Raw genomic sequence first — 16844 nt, forward strand, 5'->3', positions numbered from 1 at the left:
GGGGAGCTGCTGTGGGGGGGGTGCTTCAGGGCGGAGGGGGGGCGGCGGGGAGCTGCTGCAGGGGGGACGCCTCAGGGCGGAGCAGGGTGCAAGGTGGCAGTTTCATCTAGGGTGCAAAACATCCTTGCACCAGCCCTGGGTCTGAGTCCCTGTGTTATTACAAACAGCTAGGTGCTTGATCATTCTATCTTCAATTATAATTTCAACCTATATGCTAATTTTTAAAGTCCTTCAGAGCTCGAGTGGCAGTGTTGAAGGGCAACGATGAAGCACGTCGTGAAGCTTCATCATCGAATCATGTCCTTCCAAACTGTAATGTTCATTTAGCAAATGGTCACAGCTAGCTGTTTCTCTCTCTTTGGTGGAATCCTAGATGAAGAAGCCCTGCTGCCAGCCCCTCAGAATATCTCTATCCTGTCCACCAACATGAAGCACTTCCTGACCTGGAGTCCAGTGACGGTCCCTGGAGAAACTGTGAGATACTCTGTTGAGTTTCAGGGGTAACTCGCCTGTTTTTTCTCCCCTCTCTGGATGCTAGTTGGACAAAAGCTCTGCATCCCCTGCACATGGCATACATAGGTCTATGCACACTGATACGGGAGAAATGTGACAGTTCCATCAATAATAATGCAGAAGTGGGAAAATGTCATTGGCCTCATGCGGAGCCTGCCTGCAGCCCAGGTCTTTATCATTAATTGTGTATTATTTGGATCACAGCAGTGCCCACTATGGGCTAGGCGCTTTCCACACCGCTATGGAGACAAAGTCTCCGCCCCAAAGAGCTCACAAGCTAGGAAGACAGGCAACCGACAAAGGGGGGGGAGGGAACAGAGAAACATACAAGTGAATTTTTTCCCCGCCGGCAGATTATTTTGGAAAATATATAGGAGGGTTCTGAAGAAATAAAGTCAGTAGAATATTCAGTCACCTTGCTAAAAAGAAACTGTAATGCTAAAAGCATCTGCATCGTCACTGCGGCTGCATCACTGAGTTCATTCACTCCAGCTTTCTCATTCACTCCAAGGAGGGGTTTTCTCAAACAGCTTCACACGTCTCGCTCACAGATACACTGAAGAATAAGGGAGGCTGAGATGCACTCCTATTGCTTCTAGCCACTCCCATTATGCCAGCCCCAGGGGTCCCCTCTGATGGCAAACAGTCTCAGGTTGTGTGGTAGGAGGGTTGGACATCTGATTCTATTGGAGTTTGTCTGCATGTGAATTTTTAGTTTAACAAATATTAATTCGTAAAATTGTGAATTCTTTTGTAGACAGGGCACAAACATTTGTTCCTAGTTGTGTTTTTAACCCTAAGCTGCATGACTAGCTAGAAACATAAGAACATAAGAATGGTGATAGTGGGTAAGACCAATGTCCATCTAGCCCAGTATCCTGTCTTCCTACAGTGGCCAATGCCAGGTGCTTCAGAGAGAATGAACAGAACCGGGCAATCATCAAGTGATTCATCTTCGGCAATCATCAAGCGGTCCATTAGCATCTTGTCTGCAGTAGAATTTGTGATCATGTAAATTAAAACATGACTAAAAATTCAATCTTAGACATGTCCCCCAGGGTGAAATTCCCCCTGAGCAGAGCCCAGCACATGGCCTGCGAGCCAATTAAACTCCACTTAAGTTCTCAAATGTGCCTTGTGCTTGTGGCTGTATGCTCTCCCTCTGCAAATGGTGGATGTCACGCTTCATGTGCTTCTGGTAACAAAGAAGAAAAACCTGGAGAAGAAAAACCTGGAGTAGTACCCAGGTGAAGCTGATTCTGGGTAGAGTCCTTAGAGGATATGGGATGGTTAAGGGGTGAGGATAGAGGTGTGTTATTTTATCCTGTATTGCCTGTGTGCTTTTCTTTGCTTTCCCCAGGGAGTATGAAAGAGATTATGCCAACGAGATCTGGATACCCATCAGCGAATGTTCGCTCATCATTGTGACTCAGTGCAACGTCACAGAGGACATCTCTGCCACCGTGCCCTATAACCTACGCGTGAGGGCAAACCTAGGTTCTCAGGTTTCAAAGTGGAGCACACTAAAAGTTCTCTTCAATCGCATAACAAGTAAGCTCTCTGCCTCCTCCTGACAGTCACATCACCACCTGGGATAACCAATATAAAATGTGTTCCTTTTGAAAAAAAAATGTTTTCATTGATGTTGAAACAGCAGATCAATTCACACTGTAAGTACAGGGAGTAAATAATAAGTTGCAGTTCTGTTACTGAGTATTTGCGTATTAATATATCATTACTCATACATAACAAAACAGATACTTTTTATTTACTAGTGATCACTTTAATTACTTTTTAATTCTTAAAAACAGTTTATGTCAATAAATGTTATTTTAAAATTAAATTCCTTAAAAAGTAATAACAATCTTAGAATAATAAAGAAATGTAGGACTGGACAGGATCTCGATAGATCATCTTGTCCTGTCCCCTTCACTGTTACAGGACTAAGTGTTATCTAGACCATCTGTGACAGGTGTTTGTCAAACCTGTTCTTAAAAACCCTTACAGTCAGGAAATTTTACCTAATGTCCAACCTAAATCTCCCTTGCTGCTATTTTCACCCATTACTTCTTGTCCTGTTCTCAGTGGTTAAGGAGAACAGTTTATCACCCTCCTCTTTATAACAACCTTTTACATACTTGACTGTTATCATGTCTACCTTCAGTCTTCTCTTCTCTAGACTACCCAAACCCAATATTTTCATTCTTTCCTTGTAGATCATGTTTTCTAGACCTTTAATCTTTTTGGGGGGTAGGGTGGGGGAAGGTTGTTTTTTGTTTTGTTTTGCTCTCCTCTGGATTTCCTACAATTTGTCCACATCTTTCTCCAAGTGCGGTGTCCAGAACTAGACATAGTACTCCAGCTGAGGCCTTATTGATGCTGAGTAGAGTGGAAGAATTATTTCTCATGTTTTTTTTACAACAGCCCTGCTAATACATCCCATAATGATGTCCATTTTATTTGCAAAAGTATTACATTGTTGGTGCATGTTTAGTTTGTGATCCACTGTAATCCCTGATTCTTCTTTGCAATACTCCTTCCTAGGCAGTCATTTCCTATTTTGTATTTGTGCAATTGATTATTCCTTCCTATGTGTATGTGACGGGGTGTACCATGCTGGAGGCCTTGCGGTCCTACCCCACCCTGCCCCAGGAAAGGAGCAGTGAAGGTGGGTTCTCCAGGCCTGCCTAGAGAGGCTGCAGGGAAGCAGCCAATCAGAGCCCAGCAGGCTCAGTTAAAAGGCGCTTCAGGGGCTGAGCAGGTCAGTTGCTGGTGGGGACCAGAAGGATGAAGGAGTGGAAGGCTGTGAGACTCCATAGGCAAAGAGACTGGGGAGAAACCCTGCTCCAGCAGGGATAGGACTGGAAGCTCTCCAGGCACAGCGGCCTGGGAGAAAGAACCCTGACAAAAAGGGGGCAGAGACTGTTACAAGTCCTTTAGGCAAGCAGGCCTGGGAGAGATCCTGCTCAGACAGAGAACCCAAGAAGGTGATGGGACAGAGTGGAAAGCAGCCCAGGGAATACAGCAGTAGCAACTAGTAAAGAAAGCAGCACGTGGCTGCTACTTATAGGGTCTCTGGTTGGGACCCGGAGTAGTGGGCAGGACTGGTTCTCCCTACTGGTGAAGTGGCCAAAGCCCTGAGAAGAGCACAAGTTTCCTTTTGGAGCCTGAGAAAGTGGCTAGAGTTTAAACAGGCCCAGAGACAGGGCTGAAGCCCTCAGAGAAGGCCAACCATTTGTTGGACTGTTACCCCAGCAGGGTTCCTTCATACATTTAGACTGTGTGTAGGTTAGCTGGAGAGTAGTTGCTGACAGGCACTGTGAGCAGAGATAGAATGCAGGTTCACACCCAGCTCACGAGGCGCTCACGAGAGGTTAGTGGCCCTCGTTATGGTGTAGGACTTTGCATTTGTCCTTATGGAATTTCATCCTATTTATCAACTTATTTATTAATATTAACACACAGCCAGAAATTACTGGTGGCTCACCTCAGGCCTGGGCTCCAATTGGACCAGGTCACACTGGGTCTAGGTCGCACACTTTTGCGGCAGCATCTTGTTCCTCAGATTCTCATCTTTCATTTTAAAGAAAAGTAATTCTCCAGCCTTTCCAGTTATGGAGAACTCCTTGCACATGTGATCTGATTACATCCTGCGCACATTGCTGTGTCTGAACACTGCTATGCTGGCTGCGCAATGAGTGTGGGGACAAATTCCAACAAGTGCCTTTCTCTACACGTATTTGGCCAGAGGGATGTTATCCTTCCTGTTGTGGGGAAGGGATGTTGGGCCAGATTCTCAGCTATAGCCAAACACACATTCCCTGCAACTTGCACCCTGTGTTGTATGCAAAGGAGACTCAAAGGTCATCTCTGCACTGCCCTGATACTACACTTAGCAACCCTCGCCGTAACTTAAATATGTGTATGTTTCAGTATTTAGTAGTAGTGAGTCCAAACTTTGTTCCTATAATACTGCAAACATGGAAGGCTTAATTCCAGAACTGTAGCAAGCCTTGATTATCACAATAGCCATGCAACAAGAGTCATTTACAGCAGTGTTACACACAACGCTGCAAGAATAAAAATCACCTACAGTATGCAGGAAACAGACTGACTGATTTCCACCCACAATCCCCACTCCTTAATGGGAGCTACAGGGGTCAGCATTTTGGAAAATCAGGCCAATAGGAACCAATGTCAGAGAAAGGTTTCAGAGTAGCAGCCATGTTAGTCTGTATTCGCAAAAAGAAAAGGAGGACTTGTGGCACCTTAGAGACTAACCAATTTATTTGAGCATAAGCTTTCGTGCATCCGATGAAGTGAGCTATAGCTCACGAAAGCTTATGCTCAAACAAATTGGTTAGTCTCTAAGGTGCCACAAGTCCTCCTTTTCTTTTTGTCAGAGAAAGGAGTTTCAAAGCATGTGTTCCGGGCCTTTGGAGAGAGTTAGCACCCCTTGTCCAGAAGAACCAGTCTGGTCTGGTTTCTCAGCACCCTCTGCCCTACCTGGTTCTGTTATTGCTTGGATGGGGCCTTCAAACAAAACAGTTCCTCCCCCCACAGAAAACAATTAAAGTTTGTGCAACTCAGCTATTGCTAAATACCTCGACCTAACAGAATAAAATCCACCCTGGCCCAAGGGGCTGCTACTATCTCTAGAAACAAAGCAGATCAAGATCAAGGGAAACCGCCACAAAGAAGCAATTGGCTGCCAATAAAGCTCAAGGGGAGTCACAAAAGGGAACATTTCCTGCCTCTCTTCCAGTCTGGGAAAGGGGGTTTCAGGGTTGCCTTTGGTGGTGGTAATAGTGCTGCTTCTGTGTTTGACAGCTTTCCTCACCCTACCTGTAATGGAAGTCTCTGCAGACGGGTATCACTTACTGGTGAAGCTGGAAGACCTGGGACCAGCCTTTCAATTCCACATATTCTATTGGAGGAAGGGCCAGGAAAGTTGGGTGAGTTTTGCCCTTGCTCTCAGGTGAGAATGGAGAACACTGCATGGCTTAGAATGAAAGTGCATGGGATATTTTTCTGAGCACAGCATCCTTCTGCCCTCTCTAGTCCCCTGCTATAGCATGTAGCACAGGGGCGGGCAAACTTTTTGGCCTGAGGGCCACATCAGGTTTCTGAAATTGTATGGAGGGCCAGTTAGGGGAGGCTGTGCCTCCCCGAACAGCCAGACATGGCCTGGCCCCCGCCCCCTATCTGACCCCCCTGCTTCTTGCCCCCTGACGGCCCCCCGGGACTCCTGCCCCATCCAACCCCCCCGTCCCCTGATTGCCCACCCCCGGGGCTCCTGCCCCATCCATCCCCCCTTCTCCCTGACTGCCCTTGACCCCCTGCCCCTGACTGCCCTCAACTGCCCCATCCTACCCCTCATCTCGTTCCTGATTGTCCCCCTGGGACCCCTGCCCCATCCAACCACCCGTTCTCCCTGTCCCCTGACCGCCCCCGGAACCCCTGCCCCTGACTGCCCCCTGCTGCCCCAGTCAACGCCCCTCTCCTTCCTGACTGCCCCCATTCAACCCCCGTTTCCCACCCTCTGACCACCCCGACCCCTATCCACACCCCCGCCCCCTGACCACCACCCCAAACTCCCCTGCCCTCTATCCAACTACCCCACTCCCTGCCCCCTTACCGCGCTGCCTGGAGCACCGGTGGCTGGGGGTGCTACAGCCGCATTGCCCAGAGCACCAGGACAGGCAGCCGCACTGCCCGGCTGGAGCCAGCCACGCCACGGGGCAGCACAGAGCACCAGTTCAGTTTCAGGAGCTCGGGGACCGGGCAGGATGGTCCCATGGGCCGTACTTTGCCCACCTCTGATGTAGCAGCTACGATCATAAGCCAATTGTGGTGTATGCAGTAATGTAACTGGAAAGGAAGTCCCTGTCCAAGACAGCTGCCATTTTGTGTTTCACTTCTCATGCAAGAAGTCACAGAGCAAGTCTTTATGTTTAAGCACATTGCACCATTACAATTAAAATAATCACAAAGTCAAGATGTCTGCCCTTCTGCCAGGTCTGATTGACCTGCCCCTAGCCTGGGCAGGCTGTGGTTTGTAGATTCCAAGGCCAGAAAGGACACTGTTTTCATCTAATCTGACCTCCTGCATAACACAGGCCAGAGAACTGCCCCAAAATAATTCCTAGAGCAGGTCTTTTTAGAAAAACATCTAAACCTGATCTGAAAATTGTCAGTGATGGAGAATCCACCAAGACCCTTGGTAAGGTGTTCCAATAGTTAATTACCCTCACTATCAAACTTACGCCTTTTCCCCCAGTCCTAATTTGTCTAGCTTCATCTTCCTCCAGCCATTGGGTTGTATTATATTTTTCTCTGCTAGATTGAAGGGCCCATTATTAAATATTTGTTCCCCAAGTAGATATTTAAACTCTTTCAAGTCATTCCTTAATCTTCTCTTTAAACTAAATAGATTGAGCTGCTTGAGTCTATTACTATAAGACATTTTTTCTAATCTTCTAATCATTCTTGTTGTTCTTGTCTGAATCCTCTTCAATTTATCAACATCCTTCTTGAATTGTGGATGCCAGAGCTGGATGCAGTATTCCAGCAGCGGTCATGCCAGACCCAAACAAAGAAGTTAAATAACCTCTCTACTTCTACTCGAGATTCCCCTGTTCATGCATCTCAGGATCGCATTAGCTCTTTTGGCCACAGTGTCACACTGGGAGCTCATATTCAGCTGACTACCCAAAATCACCCTCAAATCTCTTTCAGAGACACTGCTTTCCAGGGTAGAGTCCCCCCATCCTGTATCTATGGCCGACATTCTGTGTTCCTAGATGTATACATTTACATTTAGCTGTGTTAAAACATATATTGTTTTCTTGCGTCTAGCTTACCAAGAGATCCAGATTGCTCTGAATTAGTGACCTGTCCTTGTCATTATTTACCACTCTGCCAATTTTTGTCTCATCTGCAAACTTCATCAGTGATGACTTTTTCTTCTTCCAGGTCACTGATAAAAATGTTGGCTAGTGTAGGGCCAAGGACTGATCCCTGCAGGACCCCACTGGAAACACACACACTTAGATGCAGACTTTAAGGCCAGAAGGGACCATTCTGATCATCTAGTCCAGTGGTTTTCAAACTTTTTTTCTGGCAACTCAGTTGAAGAAAATTGTTAATGCCCATGACCCAATGGAGCTGGGGATGAGGGGTTTAGGGTGTGGGAGGGGCTCAGGGCTGGGGCAGAAGGTTGGGGTGCAGGGGTGAAGGCTGTGGGGTGGGGCCAGAAATGAGGGGTTCAGGGTGTGGGAGGGTGTTCAGGGCTGGGGCAGGGGGTCGGGGTGTGTGTGGGGGGGCTCTGGGCTGGGGGTGCAGGCTCTGGGGTGGGGTTGGGGATGAGAGATTTGGGGTGCAGGAAGGGGCTCCAGGTTTGAGGGGGGCTCAGGGCTGGGGCAGGGGATTGGGGTGCAGGGCTGGGGCATGGGCTTACCTCTGGCGGTTCCTGGTCAGCAGTGCAGCCGGGGTGCAGAGGCAGGCTTCCCGCCTGTCCTGGCACTGCGGACCGCGCTGTGCCCTGGAAACAGCCAGCAGCAGGTCCAGCTCCTAGGCGGAGGTGCACAAACGGCTGTGTACGGCGCTCGCCCACAGGCACCGCACCCCCCAGCTCCCATTGGCTGGGAACCGGACAATGGGAATGCAGAGCAAGTGCTTGGGGCAAGGGCAGCACGCAGAGCCCCATGACCCCCCCCTGCCTAGGAGCCGGACCTGCTGCTGGCTACTTCTGGAGCGCAGCACAGTGTCGGAACAGGCAGGGACTAGCCTGCCTTAGCCGGTGCAGACCAGAGCTGTGACGACCCATTGCCTTACATTCCGCAACCCAGTACTGGGTCGCAACCCACAGTTTGAAAACCACTGATCTAGTCTGACCTCCTGCCCATTGCAGGCCACAGAACCTCACTAACCTATTCCTGTGATAGACCCCTAACCTCTGGCTGAACTACTGAAGTCCTCAAATCATGGTTTAAAGACGTCAAGTTACAGAGAAACCACTCTTTACTCTAGTTTAAACCAGCAAGTGACCCATGCCTCATAGTGCAGAGGAAAGTGAAAACCCCTGAGGGTCTCTGCGAATCTGACCTGTGAAAAATTCCTTCCCAACCCCAAAGATGATGATCAGTTACTCAGAGCGTGTGAGCAAGACCCACCAGAGAGATCCCTGGGAAAGAACTGTCTATAGTAATTTGGAACTCTCCCTCTCCCATCTTTAACCACTGGTGATATTTGCTAATAGCAGTTGCAGATGGGCCACATGCCATTGTAGGCGACCTCATTATACCATTCCCTCCGTAAACTTATCAAACTCAGTCTTAAAACAAGTTACGTTTTTGGCTCCCACTGCTCCCCTGGGAAGGCTGTTCCAGAACTTCACTCCTCCAATGGCTAGAAACCTTCTTTCAATTTCAAGCCTAAGCTTTTTGATGGACAGTTCATATTCATTTGTTCTTATGCCAACATTGAGCCTTAATTCCTCTCCCTCTGTTCTATTTATAGAGAGCAATCAGCCTTCATTTAGTTAGGCTAAACAAGCCAAGATCCTTAAGTCTCCTCTTGTAAATTAGGTTCTCCGTTCCTCTGATCATTCTAATAACCCTTCTCTGTACCTCTTCCAGTCTGAATTCATCTTTCTTAAACATGGGAGGTCAGAACTGCGCACAGTATTCTGGATGAGGTCTCCCCAGTTCCTTGTATAATGGCAGTAACACTTCCCTATCTCCTTCCCAATCTCCTTTTACTACACATCCCTGATTCGTCTCCAGAGCAGGCCCCTCCTGTGCATTGAATGATGCAGGAGTCCTGTGGAAAAAAATACTATATTAAAAATTGTGGCCTTGCCTACATGGCAATGCTACACCCATTTAACTACAGGTAGGGTTTTAAACCAATTTAATCCCTTGCAAACCTATGTGTGGATGTACTGACTATGGTTTACATCAGACTTATTTCAGTTTATCTTAAATTAATTAGGAATCATTTAAGCAAATGTATCTGATTTAAATAGGAATAAAACCAACCACACGGGAGTTTGAACCAGTTTAACGATGTTGATTTTAAAAACCCAATTTAAATTAAAACAAAGCCACTTTCCCATGTAAATAAAACATAATGCATTCACACAAGCGGGCAGGACTGAAGTTGCACGGGCAACTCTAAGTCTGGCATTTCCTAACTTCTGACTTTGTGTCAGAAGAAGGTTATTAAGATTGCAGTGTTTTATAAATAACTTCATAGGTTTAAAATAATAAAAAAAACAATCTTATGTTCAATTATAAAACTCCCCCTTCCCCCCTCCCCAAATGCAACATGAGCAGGCTGTGAGCCATGCAGCATTAGCACTGATAGATACTACTTGAGCTGAAGGATTACTTATGTTAACTGGTAGCGGGAGAAGCCTCATATCCACTATGGACCAGCCACTAGAGGATGATGTGTAACTCACTGAAACAGCATTTTACATATGCAGGAGTTCTGCATTTTACAGACAGAATACTCAAGCTCATAATTTGGCATAGTCATTCTCAGAGACAGTGTAGCTAAATGGCTGAGACAAACATCTGTCATATTAGAAGCCAGCTCAACCAGAAGCGAGCTTGTGCCCCATGTTAATTAGTGCTTTGCTAAAATATATGGAGGCTAATATTTGTCTTCCTCTTAGAATGGGACTATGTGAGGATTTATAATAAGGGCTGTGTATTACAGAGAAGTATTAACAATAGTTAGTGACTAGACCACAAAGTGTCCTGGCTCCCAGCCCAATGCACCTTCCCCTAGAGAAAGATATTCTGATGGGGAGGAGGTTCTGATTTTCTTGTGTCCTGTTTGTAATTCTGTGCACATTGAATGTATATGGCACAGGAGGCTCAGCAGGGCCTGCTGGGAGATGCACATTGCATCTGGAATATTCACAGAATTAAAAGCAACTAGCAAAATGTGTGTTTATACAGCTTCCTCTACTGGCTGGCACACAGAAGATAACAACCCACTATTGCTATTAGTTAGCAGAGTCCCTCCTGTAGCTTAAGTAATAGCAGTGTGCTGTCGGTTCACACCCATTCAGTGGTTCATTACCGTTGCAAATGATGGAATTCCTTAGGTTTTTTTTTTTTAATGAAAAACTAATGAATTTCCATGCAAAACAAATACATTAAGCCTTCCTCTCAGCCTGTCAGCAGTGTGATGAATGTGTCACAAAAGCCTGAAGTGAGGGACACAAATGAAAATGGAATGCTTCCCTTAGCGGAAACAACTCTGTCTCTCTAACCTCTGTTGCAATTCTGCATCTCAGATGTAAATAAAGTAAGGGGATCCCAAAATTGTGGAGTGGAGGGGACTTTAGTCCAGAGTGCGGGGCAGAGTAGAGGTTTGTCTGCCACTGCACTCTCTCCCCTCGTAGTCTATCCCTGCCCTCATTCATTCCTTCCCTCACCTGTACCTCTCGTTCACCATGTGTGAGAGCTTGTTCCTCTCACTCACAGGCCCTGGTCAATGAGTTATCGCACACATTTAATGGACGGGAGAGGGGCGTGGCATTCGAGCAGGAACCTGGGGTCACAGAGTTCTTCCTGCCTTCCTCTGGCACCCAGGATCAATTGCCTAGGGCTCTAGGCCCCGTGGCCTCCCCTCCCTTCCCTTCACCCTGTACATGGAGATGCCTTCACAACCTCCTGACACAGGCATTCGCTCCAATCAAGCCTCTGTTTGCCCTTGGCTTATAGTGCCTTTCATCCCATCCCTTCTACCCCGGTGGCTGTCCAGTCTCACTCTGCTGTGCTGTTTCCCACCCCATAACCTCCCCCTCCATTTTCCCTTTCTATCTCTTGGTTCCTTAGTTCCCACTCCCTTCTCCCCATTCCTCTCTGACTCTCCCAGCCCTTTCTCCCTACAGCCTACAATCAGGCCATCATTGCCCGCAAGCCCCCTGCTCTCACTGGGCTCTGGACTCTGACCTCCTTGTCATCGCCTCTGGCAGGTGCACAAGAAGACTGTGAAGGGGATCAGCTCTGTGGTGCATCTGGACACCATGGAAGCAGGAGCTGAGTACTGTGTGAAAGCCCAGACCTATGTAGAGGCCATCAACAGAAGCAGCAACTTCAGCCAAACGCAGTGTGTTCACGGGCCAGGTGATGACCAGACTTCCTCACCAGTAGTATCAGGGAAGCATGGTGCAGTGACTCTCTGTGCAGCTGCCCAGTCTGCCAGCATCTCTCCTCTTCACTTCTGCCTGCTGTCTCTTGCCCTGTACACAGCCTGCTGCAATTGTTTCTGCAAGCGGGGTGGGTGTGTGGGAAAGAATCATCCCTGCACTGGCAGGGCAGTGTTTGATTCTTTTGGACTCACGGCTCCCATTGGGGTCAGTGAGAAGGACAGGCCCTGCATTTCTCTCAGGATCTGTAATTGTGTCGCTTGCCCTCGAAGGTTCTCTGCTGAAGTCCTCCTTCCTTCCTTTGTCTCTAGATGGTGGCAGATCTACATGGATGATGACTGCCGTGGTGTCCTTCGCGGGATTTGTTGTAGGTGTCTTGGCCCTGCCTTTCCTGGCCTGGAAAATCAGTCACATCTTCCAGTATTCCTGCTGTCCAGTCATTGTCCTACCAGACACCCTGGTAATTTCTTTGTCTTCCTTGTTATTTCTGGGATGCTGTATATTTCCAGGGAGGAAGAGACTGAGTGAGTGAGTGGATGTTGCTCCTTCCAAGTGGAGCTGAAATCCAGAGGGGAATGATTGGCACATTTTCAAACACAGCTGCCTGAAGCTAAGTGCCTAAATCTCAATTTAGGCACCTCAGCAAGTGGCCTGGTTTTTAGGGCATCCAAGCACTGACTCAAACTGCAGGGTCTCAGCAGCTCTAGGAATGAGATCGCTTGTTTAAGCCCCTACCTATGGATGCGGGTGGCCAGCACAGGGCCCCTGCATTAGCAATGTTGGCCTGTTCTGCTTTCCTAAGTGGAGCCCTGAGCTGTGAAATGACAGCCAGGCATCCTGAGCATGCTCCCCTCCCACTTGGGCCAATGGGGCGGGGTTCAGCCTCCAGGAGAACACAGTCTGCTGTAGTGTCACGCAGAGGGCTACAGCCATGGAGGGCCCAATGCAGCGGGAGCAAACAGTGTTATGTATTTAGGGAAGTACGAAAGTATTTCAAAGCCAAACAGTCCTTCCAGCATGAAGGAGAAGGCTATTTCCCTGCATACCTATTCCCACCCTGCGTTCCCAGAAGCCCAGCCATCCCCAGGCTCCTGCCCTGCCCCATGTGGCTGTCCCCACAAACCCCTGTTGGGGTTGTCCCCTTTCTCCTCCTGTTTTGACTCTCCCCATTTGAGTGCCTCATCCCTTCCCTCCATCCTTGCTGCATGGCTGAGTAATGAGCTACAGGTTCCTTGTGCTGGAGGCACGGGCAGCATAGCCCTGGCCTGTACTTTTTCTGGCTGCCCTGGGCTCTGCAGTAATACCAGCAGCAACCAGAGCGGGGCTGCACTGGGCTGAGTCCCTCCAGGGAAGTGAATTGGGCTGGAAAGAATGCTAACAAACACACTGTATGGCACCCCTAGGGCAGGTTTGCAGATGTCATGCGTGTAGGTTTGCCAACTTTATAATTGTACAAAACCAAACACCCTTGCCCCACCCCTGCCACACCCCTTTGTTGAGGCTCCACCTCTGCTTCAGGTGGCACTTACCTCGGGCGGCTCCCCGGAAGTGGCGATATGACCCTCGGCTCCTAGGCAGAGGCATGGCCAGGCGTCTCTGCGCGCTGCCTCCGCCCACAGGCACCACTGCTGCAGCTCCCATTAGCCATGGTTCCTAATCAATGGGAGAGCTGAAGCCGGCATCTGGGGCAGGAGCAGCATACAGAGCCCCCCTGGCTGTCCCTCCATATAGGGGTGGAGAGATATGCTGGCCACTTCCGGAGAGCCTTGCGAAGCCTGGTAGGGAGCCTGCCAGCCCAATGCCAACCAGATTTTTAATGGCCCGGTCAGCAGTGCTGACCGGAGCCGCCAGGGTCCCTTTTCGACCAGACATTCTGCTAGAAAACCAGACACCTGGCAATCCTACAACATGCGTGGCCCCTTGCTGCAGGTGTGCAGACACCATGCAGCCTCTGCCAGCGTGTGCGTGCAGAGTAGACACTTGGTGTTCACAAGCATAGCTGTTCCTGGTGACCACAGTGTAAACTGAGCCTTAGTGAGATGGCAGACAGCATGACTCCACTGCTGGGGATGCTGCCAGCTCTGTGCTCCCCAACAGCAATCCCAGCTTCTTCTAGATCCACAATGGGCAGGGTCTTGGCTTGGGGTCAATGGCCGTGAATCTGGCTGGGTGCCGAAGGCTGCTGACTATGCCTGGGAGCAGGCCAGAGCTTTGGGCTGGTCATCTAGGCCTGCCTAATGAGGAGACTCAGAACAGCGGAAGGCATCAAGACTGCACCAGCACAGTAGAGCACGTCCTGTTACAGCTTAATGATGTGCAATGACATCAATGCAGTTACACTGGGACAATCATTGTCAGTGTGCACAAAGCTCTTGGATTGCAGCATTAGCTCCAATTCCATGGGTGCTCTGGGGCTCAAGAACCCACGGGGAAAAAAATAGGAGATACTCAGCACCCACAAGCTCTAGTGGTTCCTGCCCCCTTGCCGCCCAAGTTTCGCACTGGCGGTCTGCTCACAGGGAAGGCCCTAGCCCCGGATAGAGCTTGGGTGTGGAATGTGATAAGTTCAGTGCTGCTCCCAGCTTCTGCCCTTGGGGCATGGAGTTTGTTTATAAATAGAGACAGGGTGATTAAGATAATGTAATTTAATGACAAGCCTTTTATTAAGGATCGTTAGATGATCCTGAAAGTATTGCCAGGCACTCCAGTTAAAAGATGGAGACAAAGGGTAGGAATAAATGGTCAGTTTTCAGAATGGAGAGAGGTAAATAGTGGTGTTCCCCAGGGATCTGTATTGGGACCAGTCCTATTCAACATATTTTAAATGGTTTGGAAAAAGAGGTAAACAGTGAGGTGGCAAAATTTGCAGATGATACAAAACTACTCAAGGTAGTTAAGTCCAAAGCAGACTGCAAAGAGTTACAAAGGGATCTCACAAAACTGGGTGACTGGGCAACAAAATGGCAAATGAAATTCACTGTTAAATGCAAAGTAATGCACATGGAAAAATATAATCCCATCATTTTTTAGGTATAGTTGGGATCTAAATTAGTTGTTACCCATCAAAAAAAGAGCTGTTGGAGTCATTGGCAGTATTCTGGAAGCACTATGTTTCCGGAGTACTGCACATTTATAAGAATACTTCTCGCTGTGTCTGTATCGTCCTGAACTGCAGAACGCTCACTCTCCAGAAGACTTTAAAATTATCTCCAGTCATCAATGGGACAGACGCAACTGAATAAAGTAGCTGTCCTTAACGTGCAGCAAGACCATACTAGGGAACTAGATGTAAATAAGTTTGCAGACACTTTCATCCAGAAAGCTACAGTGAGACAGAATGTGTTTAAACTGGGATGTTAGTGAAGACAGCTTGTAGGTGACTGCAATGATTTTAATATACTGTAATTCATGATAAAGGAATTATGTAGTTCATAATTTAATCATTATTAAAATCGTGAAAATACCAGTGAGAGACATACGTTCATAAGAACGGCCATAGTGGTCAGACCAAAGGTCCGTCCAGCCCACTATCCTGTCTGCCAACAGTGGCCAATCCCAGGTGCCCCAGAGGGAGTGATCCTAATAGGTAATGATCTAGTGATCTCTCTCCTGCCTCCATCTCCACGCTCTGACAAACAGAGGCTAGGGTCACCATTCCTTACCCATCCTGGCTAATAGCCATGAATGGACTTAACCTCCATGAATTTATCCAGCTCTCTTTTAAACCCTGTTCTAGTCCTAGCCTTCACAACCTCCTCAGGCAAGGAGTTCCACAGGTTGACTGAGCGCTGTGTGAAGAAGAACTTCCTTTTATTTGTTTTAAACCTGCTGCCCATTAATTTCATTTGGTGGCCCCTAGTTCTTATATTATGGGAACAAGTAAATAACTTTTCCTTATTCACTTTCTCCACACCACTCATGATTTTATATACCTCTATCATATTCAATAACTAGAATATGAAAGAAGTGTATAAATATGCTGAAAATAACCTCCCCCCAAAACTGGCACACACCTCTTCAAAAGCACCTCATCCCCAATACACACCTCTTCAAAAGCACCTGCTGGCAAAAACAAAAGTCACCACTTGTGGATTCCAGCATCCTAGAGGGGCAAGAATGTCTGACAAGCTGCTTTCCAAGCACATCATCCTCCCCTGTTCTGCCTCTCCTGTGCTCCTGCATTTGTTGCGTTTCTCTTTGCAGGGAGAGAATCAGCCAGTGAGGGATAGCTCTTCCCCCACTTACTCTGAGGGGGATTTCCTAGGCTGGAAACTAGTCACCTTTGCAGGCTGGTAAAGCCTATCCCGTAGGGAGTCCCAGCCTCAGCTGTCATGGCCTAGACAGCCATACTTTGGCCATAGAGGCTCCCCCAGCAGACAGTGGCATCCCAAGGCAGTTACCTATCTGGGAAATGCTCTGCAAAGGGAGTGGATCAGAGGGCACAGATACCCATGGTGCTGATCCCACACAGAGCCATTGCTTTGCTTTTGCTGCCCCTGTTGGCCAGGTTGAGGGCTCAGGTCTGTAATCCTCACATCAGGAGCAGGCTGGCTGCCGGAGTTGGGAAACCCACATTACTCAGCAAGGCTGGCTCAGGGTGCCCCCCACTGCAAAGCCAGTAACAAGCACTTGTACCCCAAGTCATTTAGGTGCCTTTGAAAACCCCACCCCAAATGACCTGAGGGCCATAATCCTCTGGGAGTGGCGGGCGGGAGGGATTCCTTCAAACATGCTGAAGGGAATCAATAGGAAACATGGGATTCTATTAAGAAAAGGATAACTCTGTCTGTCTAGTAGGAGATGCTTCTTGGCAGCCTGAAGCTATGCAGCTGTCTCCCAAAGGAAGCACGTGGCTTAGGACACCGCACATAAGACTGAGGAAAGCATTGGATACCATACCTTGGGGAATGACTCTGCAAGCGTGGCCTGAGGTTAATTAAATGACCTCTAGCTTCTCTGAGTCCTTGCTGAGTGAGAAGGAAGCAAGTTTCTGGGGCTGCTGGGCCCTGCAGAGCTGGGGCTCTGGGGAATTATGCCAGACAAGGCAAGAAGGGCCTTGGAGGGCAAGCAAAATGTAGGCAGAAAAGGTTTCTAACTCCAAAATGCCCCTGCAGGACAATACTACATCAGCACAGGCTGCTCAGATGCTTTGCATGTCTTT

The 16844-nt window shown here is 48.2% G+C and overlaps 1 protein-coding gene across 1 annotated transcript; it reads left to right on the forward strand.

Annotated features, from left to right (window-relative positions):
* The first annotated feature begins 330 nt into the window (after positions 1 to 330).
* Positions 331 to 13243, forward strand: IL20RB (interleukin 20 receptor subunit beta). Its single transcript, XM_078854478.1, has 6 exons — positions 331 to 500; positions 1874 to 2064; positions 5344 to 5468; positions 11510 to 11660; positions 11956 to 12143; positions 13202 to 13243. Exons 1-6 carry the CDS (start codon positions 331 to 333, stop codon positions 13241 to 13243), a joined length of 867 nt encoding a protein of 288 aa, XP_078710604.1.
* The last annotated feature ends 3601 nt before the right edge of the window (positions 13244 to 16844 follow it).

This window comes from Lepidochelys kempii, chromosome 10 (genome assembly GCF_965140285.1).
Source record: "Lepidochelys kempii isolate rLepKem1 chromosome 10, rLepKem1.hap1, whole genome shotgun sequence".
Lineage (NCBI taxonomy): Eukaryota > Metazoa > Chordata > Testudines > Cheloniidae > Lepidochelys > Lepidochelys kempii.

Excerpts from the sequence above, each read along its gene's own strand:
- IL20RB (XM_078854478.1), top strand. The coding sequence starts at position 331 with ATGGTCACAGCTAGCTGTTTCTCTCTCTTTGGTGGAATCCTAGATGAA. Across the intron at positions 501-1,873 it reads TACTCTGTTGAGTTTCAGGG|GGAGTATGAAAGAGATTATG; the intron begins GTAACTCGCCTG and ends TGCTTTCCCCAG. Across the intron at positions 5,469-11,509 it reads GGAAGGGCCAGGAAAGTTGG|GTGCACAAGAAGACTGTGAA; the intron begins GTGAGTTTTGCC and ends CGCCTCTGGCAG.